The 12,405-nt window shown below is 38.7% G+C and overlaps 1 protein-coding gene across 2 annotated transcripts in view; it reads right to left on the bottom strand.

Moving 5' to 3' along the window:
- The window catches only part of slc25a21 (solute carrier family 25 member 21), a 98,936-nt gene that overhangs the window by 30,158 nt on the left and 56,373 nt on the right, over nt 1–12,405 (bottom strand). For both annotated transcript variants that reach the window (XM_053632591.1, XM_053632592.1), the window contains exon 3: nt 5,194–5,242. In XM_053632591.1, coding sequence (XP_053488566.1) covers nt 5,194–5,242 — 49 coding nt within the window. The remainder of the gene's footprint in view (nt 1–5,193; nt 5,243–12,405) is intronic.

Below are 12,405 nucleotides of genomic sequence, written 5' to 3'. Positions count from 1 at the left end.
GGAGAGGGCTTTAAAAGAATTTCCAAAACATTAGATGTAACATGGAACACTGTGAAGGCCATCATCAACAAGTGTAGAAAATGACATCACAAATAACAGGATGTCCCTCCAAATTTTATAAATAGACAAGACAAAAACTTACCAGGGAGGCTGCCAAGAGACCTACAGCAACATCAAAGGAGCTGCAGGAAGATGTCTGGACTATTGGGTAGGGTGGCTACCAATAGCCACCATAAGACAAAAAGCATGATGCTTTTTGTCTTAGGGTGGCTATTGTGGCAAACTATGTGGGAAAATGTGTTAAGGTCTGATGAGACCAATTCCAACAGATATAATAATTCCATAATTCCAAAAGGTATGTTTGGTGCAAAAAAAAAAGCACATCACCAAAAGAGCACCATACCCATGGTGCAGCATGGTGGTGACAGCATCATGCTTTAAGGCTGCATTTCATTAGCCAGAACTGCAGGTTTTATCAAGGGAGAGTGAATCATGAACAGCTACAAATACAAGTCGATTAGCAAAACTTTCAGGTGTCTTCTAGTAAGCTGTAGATGAAAAGGAATTTCACCTTTCAGCATGACAATGACCCAAAGCATGCATCCAAATTAACAAAGGAATGGATTAGCCAAAAGAAGATCAATGTTTTTGAATGGTCTAGCCAGAGCCCAGACCTGAATAAAACTAAAAATCTGTGGGGTGACCTGAAGCAAGCTGTGCATAGGATATGCCCTTGATGCAATTTGAGTGATCTAGAATGTTTTTGCAAGAAATAGTGGGAAAATATTGCCAAGTCAAGATGTGCCTCGATAATAGACTCTTACCCAGAAAGAGTGTTGTAATAAAATCAAAAACTGCTTCAACAAAGTATTAGTTTAGGGGTGTGCACACTTATGCAACTAGGTTATTGTAAGTTTTTTATTTTTCCATTTTCCCTAAAAAAGTTTCTGATTGTTTTTCGCTTAAGTTTTATACATTTTAAATTTCACATTGAAGGTGGAAAATGTTCTGACATGATTTGCCTTGGTTTAAAAAAATTTACATCACAAACCTGCCATTTTAACAGGGGTGTCTAGACTTTTTATATCCATTGTAAATGGATTGAACAAAATGGTCATATTTATTCAAAGTAAAATCTTAAAGGCTGTCCATTCAGCCTTGCTAAAGATCAAGATTGCTAAAACATCAATGCCAGGCAGATGGCAAAGACTGCAAGATCAGTACCAGTGGACTGTCTGAAAACAACTGCCATATATTGACTTGGATTTGGTGAAGAGGTCCACCTTCATCTCATTACTCCTATCAATTGCTACTCCTCTGGCTATACACACCGGCTATTGCTCCAGCAGAGGAGTTGCCCTCACTGAGGCTGTGGATAGGCTGTGGATAGACTGTGGATAGACTGTGGATAGACCCACTTGAGGAGAACCCCTGCAAGGTAGAGCGACCCGCTAAATCTCATGATGCCCTTGTGGTTGATGTAGCTGACAACCACAGTGTTGTCTAAGTGAACCAACATGTTGTGACTTTCACATCAGATTATTTTCTGTCAACACATGTCTTAAAGTTGATTGTTTTGGACATTTGTGGAACAGCACCACCAGCGGTTGTAAAAAAAACACACAGAAAGGTCTGAAATGATGCTATGGCAATCAGCCCTAATGAGCCCAGGGCAATAGATTCACACTGCCTATCACATACACTCATGTCAGGTGATTACACAGAGTGAACCACCCCCTAGATTGTGTATGTTTCAGTGCATCCATAACATTATCAGCTGATGTGTAATGGACTCAGTCATGGGTGTAATGAAAGTGAACGAGGTGGATTATTTATTCTATCATCTTTTTCTCCCAAAATGGTTTGAACTTAGGTTCAAACCTAAGTTTTGTTGTCTAGCTACTGGCCATCAGGGCAGAAAAGGCCACTTGCATACAGACATATGTGGTGTTAGAGAGAGGCCGAAGGGTAGGGCTTTGAATTTGAATGCCGGTCTTTCAAGTGTTCTTGTTGTGAAGGGAACATGAAAATAAGCATTGGGCAGGTCCACCAACATGAATCAGTCCTGCAGCTGAACAGCTTCAACAACATCTCTCAACCTTAGCATACAAGAAGGGGATAGGTTTAACCCCCTTACATCTACAATTAGACCAAACTGCCATCATTCTTATGAACAAGGAGGTAAGTGGAGTAGAATCCATTGTTTCAATCTTTCGTTTGTGCCACTGTCCAACAGGAAAACTTTTGGTCAGAGCAATAACTGTGTTACAAACTGGTATGGACAAGGCCCAGAGCACCAAAAAGATTCAGGGCCAGTGGCAGAACTGAAGTTTATATCCCTGGACATTGTCATGAGGATCCACTTATCTGATGTAGTCGCTGCCCAGTAGGTGATGTATTCAGCCATAAAGTGTCTTGTTGTCAGCCTCTGGCTATCATGGGCATGTTCACAGTTAGTAGACCGTTTAGTGGACTGTTTAGTGGTGGGGCACTGTTTAGGGCCTGCGCTACTAGATGGATGGGAAGACGTGTGCTAGGCAGGCAGGACGCTTGTTGAAAATCTGAACTGATGTATGGTGACTTAAAAGTGCTGCTCAGATAGTCCATCTGCCTATCCAGGGCTTATTTGTGGGCAGGCTCAAAGAGCAACCCTGGCAGATTTTGCAGGATTGATCTGCACATGTCTGGCAGAGCAGATTGATGCTGCACATAAACAAGGCTGCAACATTGAGGATGACCCTTCCCACCCCTTGCATGGACTTTACACCCTTCTTGCCTTCTGGCAGAACGGTCTGGAGTATCCATGCCACCGGCACCAAACTCCACAACAGCATAACTAGATAGCCAACAGAGCAAGGATGGCCAAGTGATCGGTAACAGATGAGCTCCAAAGAACAGCTTTTATGTCATATTGAAGGCATGACACAACTCGGTGACTAAGCATTGATAACAGAGTTTGAAAAACAAAACAGCAGCAGAAAATTATACGATACCAACACACACAAAAACATTTTTGTTGGAACAACCTAGAAAACAGAGAAAACAATGGCTCAAGCTATAAAGGGTCATGACAAGCATTACAAAAGTGAAAGCTGGCAAGTCAAGTGGGCAGGACTAGACAGAGATGTTTGAACCTGTGGGAGGATCTAAGGGTGTGTTTGGGGTTGTGTAACAAGATCTCCACATAAAGAACAATCTGGACTTCTTCCTGGTCTCTAATGAGAGTGGCAGTGAAGCCGGCAGGCTGATCAGAGTCAGATGGGGTGCCCCAAGCACACTGCCCCCCGCCGAAAGTGCCGCCCGACACCCTCTGTTACCTCCAAGTGAGCTGAGACCAGCCCATGAACCATGTAACTAGGTGGTTTCCAGGTTAATGAAAAGCTGTAACTCCATTCCCACTGTCTTCCTGAAAGGCTAACTATATACAAACACCACCCAATGCACTCCACCCCAGTAGCAAATAATGCACTTTAAAAAAAATTATTAAGCCTTCTTGAATAATGGGAAATGATATTTACTACACTGATAACCTGCAAAGAATGTGATTCCTCTTTTATACACTGATACCACTGAGCAACTCACTGAGCAGCTCTAGGTGGGTGTGGGTGTGGGTGTGCAACAATCCACACCCTTTCCTCTCCCTGGCTCCAGTGCCCTCATTTGGACAGGGCAAATATGTATTCTAGAGTATACATTGTGTCAGGTTCCCCTCTAAAAAACCCTTTGATTCTACCAAAGCAGCTTTTTGAATAGAGAAAAAAAATGTTCACTCCAGTTGGCATCCAATTTGGAGCAGTGAACATTAAAGCAGCAGCCAGGTACTAATAAGAGACATTCCTGCAACTAGCGTCAGAAAGGAGGTGTGTTGGGTACAACTCCCTCCATGGCTCCAAGACCTGCGCTAATAGATTTCAGCTCTACTCACCCTCCCAATTAGCCTTCTAGCACGCTTTAGGAGAAAACGTTGGTCTGGAGAAAAGAGAAAAGGGGAAAAGAGCAACTAACAGATGACTATTGAAAATGTAAATCATCCATTTCTTGCATAGACCTGAAGTCATGGCTTCACAAAAAATTAATGCACTTTCATATTCTAAATCCACTCCGTAATATAGAATTACAGTTTGCCATTTGATTAGACTTGAACTTGAAAAAAATCTGACAGTACAAAGACACCAAGTGTCAGACAAGTCACATACATAAAGATAAACGCTGCTACATGTCTCTCTCTTTCATACATACCTTAAATAGATAATGCAGACATGCCTTAGTGGGGCTTTTCCCACTTTTATGGAGGAGCACTACAAAGAAAATAGAGTGTGCACTTTTAACCCTGACCCCGCATGAAGAGAGAGTGGCCTAACCATGGCAAAACTTTCAACTAGAGACCTTAAATCACCCGACAGGTTCTGGAATATCACATATCAATTTGTATGAACCCATGTACTTATGTTTAATCTACTTTTGCCTTGTTTTTGTTGTGGCTTCTTTAGCAAAACTATCACACATCTTTCAATTCAAAACGTCCAGATTTATATACTGCAAATGACTACAGCAAAGAGTAAATGTATGTGCACATACATATGTGTGCAGGAATATACATACGTGTGTGTGTGTGTGTGTGTGTGTGTGCGGGCGTGTAAGCATGTTAGCAGGAGAGCCAGGGTCTTGGCAGGGCACATAGAGGCCATAAAGGTTTAGGAGTGGCCCACGACCTGTTTACTACCCACTGAGTAGCTTTGGTGTGAGGGCCCCGATCACCCTCCACCCTCGCCTTTCAATCTCTCTCATATAACACAGGGGAAGAAAATTAATTCATGAGCTTCAACATTCGCCATGCACCAATCAAGACTCATTCTTTTTTATGTTCCTTTTGGTTTTTACAACCATAGGCCTAGAACAAGGGATAGAGTTCAAAGGAATAATGAGGTAAAAGTGTGAATGATTTGTGAATATTAAAAGTATTAAACATTTCGGGCATGGGTAAATGATGCATTTCATTTTCCCAAAATGATTTAGACTCTTGGCTCTAGTGCCCATATGCATGCCTGTCCAGCCCATATTTGGAAAACACAGAGGAACAAAGATATGTATTAAAAGCATTCAGAAATATAGGCCTGTCTAGCTTCTGCAATCCAACGAAGGATTAATGTGTTTGAGTTATTTATGGGGAAATCATTCTGCATTTTCTGTTACCTGGTCTTCACGACATCCAGAGGGTGCATCAGACATATCTCCACCAGACCTAAAGAGAAAACAAACAATTAGATTACTCTCTTTAATGTCCAGACATAAAAAGTGCACCTTGTTCTGTAATGTAATTTTTATTAATTTTAATGCTTCAGATTATATCAAACCACCACATTTCTAAAACCCGCAGATCCAAGAGGAAACTCAGTAGAAAGTTCATGCCATGAAAAATAAATGTTCTGCTGTAGAAAACTTTAATCTGCAAATATTTTAACCACATAAAAATTAGGAGAAACCAAGATCCATACATTTATAAATACAAAGCGTCAGATTTCTGTAAACCATATGTCCTTGTGTTGAGTATGCGTATGTTCACCTGCCATGATTATACAGAGGGGATTCCCTCAAAATGCCTCTGCAATAGTTCCTCAACCACACATCTGACGGGAACCACTTGGCAAGACCATTGCCTTCATCACTTACATTGTGCTTTTGTCCTATTACCACTTCACTGGACAACCATGTGGTGAGGCTCTTTGCAAAAATCAATCACATACAGAGCTGTGGCAAATGGTCTGGTATGGTTGCTTGCTTGGTTAACAAGCCATTATAATCATGCATTTTTTCTACAGTCTGACTTTGTTGATTATAGTCAATGCAATCAAGTCAACTTCTCCTCTGATTGGTAATTCATACAAATACTGTGCAGTTCACAAATAACTGGACAGTAAATTTTTTTAGGTGTTATCTCAATACTCCAGCACATTTGACTTGAAAATGTCAATTCAGTTAGCCTATAGTGGAGAAAAGCAGCTTTTTATAGATGCATACATCCATAGATACAAATACATATCCATAAAGAGGTACCAGTGAAGGTATTTTTTAGAGGGCCATCCCACTTTTCTATATAACCAAAATTATGAGTATTTTTCATCAGATTTATATTGAGAGCTGAATTCTAAACATGCTTAAATACACTTCCACAATCAATAATAAAAAAAGACTTCATCTACAATGCTTTCTACAGGGAACATTGGGAAAAAGGTTTTCCTTTTGCTTCCATACAGATAGTCAAGTTAAAAGGATATTCCAGCATCAAATTAGCACCTATTATGTTATTTGTCAATAGTATTCTATAGTGCAGCATTGCAAAACTTTAACCTCATTTGTTAGACTGTTATGGTTTTGTTTATTTGTTGTGTTATTTTTGCTATGATGTCAATGGTGTATCACTGCAATACCCCGCATACTTTACTGTAACACACACAAACATTTGGAATCCTTGAGTGGTGAACTATCCTTAGTATTACAACACGTGTGACTAAGAACTAGTAGTAAATTGTCGCTTAATTGATCTGAATACTGGAATCGATTTTTTCTCCTAGCTAAGACGACAGTTAATTTAAAAAGTACAGCATAGCCTGTGTGAGAAATACAAATAGGTAAAAGTTGAAGATTTTCCAACATTTCTCTAAAACATTGTACAATACAAAATATATTTCCTTCACAAAAGGAAATATAAAAGGAGTAAAAACATACAGTGCCCTCCACTAATTTTGGCACCGTTGGTAAATATGAGGAAAGAAGGCTGTGAAAAATTGTATGTATTTTTTAACCTTTTGATATATTGTTCAAAAAATTCACAAAAATATTCTGCTTTCATGGATATCAAACAATTGCAAACACAACACAGGTTTATATAAAATATTTTTGTTAAATATAGGTGTGCAACAACTATTGGCACCGTTATGAATTCATATCAGAAAAAGATATGTGTATTTCTATTGATATTTAAATTTTTTAGTACACCTAAAAAATTGACTAGGAACAGGAAATTGTTCAACCATGACTTCCTGTTTCAAAGGGGTATGAATATGAGAACACATAGGCCAAACTCCCTTAGTCATTCATAACAATGGGTAAGACCAAGGAATAAAGCTATGATGTGCGGCAAAAGGTTGTTGAGCTTCACTGGCTTTAAGAATGCCCATTTTCCACCATCAGGGCAATAATTAAGAAGTTCCAGTTATGAACCAATCTGGAATTGGAAATGTGTCTGTATTGTCTCAACACACTTTGAAGAGGATGGTTCGAGTAGCCAAAAAATCTCCAAGGATCCCAGCTGGAGAATTGCAGAAGATAGTTACGTCTTGGGGTCAGAAAGTCTCCAAATCTGAAGTCACCTACATCACCACAAGTTGTTTGGAAGGGTTTCAATAAAAAAGCCTCTACTCTCATCCAAAAACAAACTCAAGCATCTTCAGTTTGCCAGAAATTACTGGAACTTCAAATGGGATCGGGTTCTATGGTCAGATGAAACCAAAATAGAGCTTTTGGACAATAAACACCAGAGGTGGTTTTGGTGCACACAGAGCGGCAGAGAGGCAATCTGGTGGTGAATATTTTGGGGCTATTTTTCTGCCAGAGGACCTGGACATTTTGTTAAAATACATGGCATCATGGACTCTATCAAATATCAACAGATATTAAATGAAAACCTGACTGCCTCTGCCAGAAAGCTTAAAATGGGCTGTGGTTGGATCTTCCAGCAGGACAATGATCCAAAACATACATCAAAATCAACACAAAAATGGTTTACTGACAACCAAATCAAGGTCCTGCCATGGCCATCCCAGTCCCCTGACTTGAAACCCATAGAAAACCTGTGGGGTGAACTGAAGAGGAGAGTCCACCAGCGTGGACCTCCAAATTTGAAGGATCTGGAGAGATTTTGTATGGTGGAATGGTCTCAGATGTATTCTCCAACCTCATCAGGAAGTATAGGAGCAGACTCAGAGCTGTTATTTTGGCAAAGGGAGGTAGCACAAAGTACTGACTAAAAGGGTGCCAATAACTGTTGCACATATATATTTAATATTTTTTTTATTTAAGAGATTTTTTAAATAAACCTGTGTTGTGTTTACAATTGTTTGATATCCATGAGAGCAGAGTATTTTTGTGAATTCTTTAAAAAAAAAAAAGATCAAAAGGTTAAACAATAAAGACAAATTTTCACAGCCTTCTTTGCTCATATTTACCAAGGATGCCAATATTAGTGAAGGGCACAGTATTTAATGTTCCATTAGCACTTCAGAATGGCAGACTATGGCAAATATTATAAAGAAAACTGTACTTCTATCTATTATCCACACAAAATGGATGCAGGTGGCAAGTTGCACTGGCCCCAAGGGACGTGAAGTTGAGCTGAGATAAGCTGAGCTAACTTGCTGACTTTTGCTCTAGGCATTAACCATTAAAAAATACATTGCAATCCAAATGTTAATTATGCACTCCAGTTTCTTTGTCAAGACCTGTTTATTATTACATGCTTTGTAGTTGGTTTTGAAGCCTGGTGAGATTTGAATTTGACATCTGATTGCATGTCTACTTGCTTTTCTTGATGCCGAGTCAAAATGATCTCCAATGTAATGCTGATCTGAACACAGATATTCAGCCTCGTAGCAGTTACATTCTGAACCATTTATATCTAACCCTACATTCTACATTAGAAACTCTCACAGTTAGACAGCAATAAGCTGCCCCATAGCAGACGTTCTTCAAAATTTACTTCCACTTCCATAAAGTGTCACAAAGAGGTTTTCTCACAATTAAAAAAAATAATTATATAACATTCTATAAAGGAAATTATTCTCTAGAGCCTTCACTGTCATCCTTGTACTACAAATATAAAAGCTTTATTTATAAAAGATACTGACAGGTAAAAAAATAAACCTATACAGGATTCAGGCATAGATGTCAAAGACATACTTAAAAAGAGCTGCTTAAAAAAATACACTTAAAAAGCAGACCTGCTTTAATCTTATAGTGTATTATCTTATATATGGTATTATACACAATAGGCCCTTGTCATATCGAAACTGGACTACTGCAATGCACTACTCTCGGGCCTCCCACCCAGCTCCATCAAACCCCTGCAGATGATTCAAAATGCAGCAGCACGTCTCGTCTTCAACCAGCCCAAAAGGACCCATGTCATACCCCTCTTCATCTCCCTCCACTGGCTTCCTGTAGTTGCCCGCATCAAATTCAAGGCATTGATGCTCACGTACAAGACCTTGTCTGGATCAGCACCCCCCTAACCTCCCCTAACACTTTCCTGAAAGCTTACATTCCCTCACGTAATCTGCGATCGATTAATGACCAACGCTTAGTAGTGCCTACTCAGCGTGGCTCAAGGTCCCTTTCCAGACCCTTCACACTAACTGTTCCATGGCTCTACAGTGCGACCATTTCACTGGCATTTGCGACTGAAAAGTACTTTGTGCGACTGTGAAAAAATATATATATTCGCACCGGTGCGAGTGACCTGTTCTAAGTTGTATAATATAAACGGAATAAAAACTAGAAGAAATCTAAAATACATCTACACCACGCAACAATTACTTTCACACTGCTTTTCATCACCTCAGTCAACCGAACAAGTGTGTAAATACTACAGAGAAGCCATTATGATGAAGAGTAACACTGTACATCATCTGCTTCTCTCAACTTCCCAATCTCACAAACCGCCATCTTTTCTTGATCACCAAAATGGCCTGCACCTGCGACTGTGACCTGCTCGTGTAGACACAGCGGCATCGGGCGGAGTAAATTAATAATAATGCTAACGCTACAAGGTGGGTTTATTTCAAACTTCTTTATTAAATAATTCCTCAGCAATCATAATCAAGAGCAGCAACTGTTCAGTCTGCAAACATACAGTACACTGCCACTTTCCTTCACTCTCTTCACCAACTCTAATAAACAGCGCATTCACTTCATTTAAATGCACGGTTGCCAGATATCACTAGAAAAGTCAACTCTAGTTTTCATGTTTTGATTTAAACCCCCAAAAAGGCAATATTATCAGCAGACATGGTACAATATTATCAACACCGATCTAAAACTAATAAACAAACAAACAAACAAAAAAACGAATAAAATGTAAATACAGAAAATGTGCTTAGTTATAAATAAATAATTTAATATAAAAAATTGATACGATAACAAATTCATAAAATATAAATAAAATGAGAAATGAAATAATGTTTAATTACTATGGGTTGCATTTAATATCAATTTGACATTAAGCTTAGTAAGCTATTTCCTTAGAAGGCTATTAGCCTTCTTTTTCCTAATATGGCTGTGTTAGTCAGGACTCTTCATTGTATAAGATATTTAAAAATAAATATTTTATGCGTGTTTATTAATCAATTAACCAACAGTATTTCTCATTGCTATTATTTGAATTCAATTAACAGTGACCATGAGCAGAGAGCTTACATTTAACTGTTTATGACAGACCTCCTGATTAAAGCTTAAACAAAAAAAGATTGGTATCTGGATCGGTATCGGTCGATCAAGATGAAAGGAATCAGTATCGTCTGTAAAAATCCTGATTGGAGCATCAGTAATGAACAACATTAAACTAAAGCGCTTCCCATCTGACGGGTAAATGAACTCACCCAATCACATCCTACATGAGATTATTCAGATATATACACAATATACACAATATACACAGAGTGGTTTGAGAACTGACTCCAGCCCAGAACCATGACAGTGGAAAATGTCTAATAGTGCAGCTTTAAATACATTTAAGAGGAGCAGACTTCAAACACTGAACATTGATGTTTATTGTATTTGTTTTCAAGGTAAACAGGTTAACGGTTGTTGTTTCTTGCATACAGCCTGTAAAATTAACTGAAAATGTTAAATTTAGTTTATCAGAAGGTAAATTAATTTGTCATGGCTCACAATATGTACCTATATTCTGTCATAATTCACAAGCTCAAGTTTTCTCATGCCTACTTGTGTGTTATATTGTGGCACATTAATGTTACCATCTCTAAAAAAAAAAAACTAAACTTCAGCCGTGCTCCTAAATTTTGGACTGTGCTCCTAAATATTTGTAATTAGGAGCACTTGTGCTCCTAAAAGAAATGATTACCGTAGAGCCCTGTGTCCCTCAGTGGTGGAATGAACTTCCAACCTCAACCCGGACAGCAGAATCTGAAACTATCTTCAAAAAACAGCTAAAGACCCACCTCTTCTGTGAGCACGTAACTAACCCCTAAAACAGCAACAAAAAAAAAAACCCCAAAACCCTTACTCTGGCTCTTACACCTCTACTCTGCACACTTTGCTTCTCTAGAACTCAATTAAAAATCTTGCATGGTAGCACTACTTGTATTGTTCTCCGCTTGATACATCGCTTTGCTTGTATTTCCTCATTTGTAAGTTGTTGTGGTTAAAAGTGTCTGCTAAATGAATAAATGTAAATGTATTATCTTATATAATCTTATATGATATTGTAAATATTGTTATAAACACTGTTGAGGTACAGCTGTAAAACAATAAAATCGCCAAAGTCCAATTCACTCTATTTCTGTTCAGCACTGTATAAATCAGCATGTATAGAAGCTATAGTAATCTATGAATTAATTATGCTTCATCAGCATTCCAGAGCATCAGGACTATAGCGGTGACAGGACACAGTTTAGACAGTTTAACACATTGTGAATAATGCTGATTTCACACTGTGAAAGCCTACTCTTGGCTCTGTGTTTACAGCAGCTACCAGACAGATCAAGTTCCACTGAATGAAAATGCAACAATGGTTGAAACTCTATCTGGGTTGGCTTCTTGCTATGTAAATAGGCAAGGGCTAGTTCAATGCCTGTTTTGCACCAAACACTTCATGACAGCGAGGAATTGTAAAAGTTTTTTTGTTTTGTTTTTTGCTTGAAAGATGCTCACAGCTTGACTAACTTGCAGCACAATAATCAAAGGTATGGCTGTTTAAACAGTAGAAGAAGATAAGTGAGATCCCTAGAGTTAAGAGGTTAAGAGTCTCAAAGAGATTATGGAACACAGGGACTCTTTCTCAGTTTAGCCTCTAAACTCGGATTCTCATTGCCACACTGCTATTGACTTTAATGGCTTCTCTCACAGATTTCACCATGTGTACACAGCTGTTCAGCAATACGGCACTCATTCTAATTTGCTCTATTAAATATATTGTCCATAAACAAGACACTATCTCCTTAGGGGTTTTCCAGGAAGGAAATTATCAGGAGAAATACCAGAGTGAAATAACAGTTCACTGTTGATACTTAATCCTGGGCATTTCCAGCTAATATTAGCACATTGCCATAAGTATGATCCAGAAGTGTCAAATGTAGTTTAGAGTAAACCCACTAATAAGTAACAAAAAGA

Source organism: Ictalurus furcatus, chromosome 9 (assembly GCF_023375685.1).
Source record: "Ictalurus furcatus strain D&B chromosome 9, Billie_1.0, whole genome shotgun sequence".
NCBI lineage: Eukaryota > Metazoa > Chordata > Actinopteri > Siluriformes > Ictaluridae > Ictalurus > Ictalurus furcatus.
This window is presented reverse-complemented; position numbering and strand designations above follow the sequence as displayed.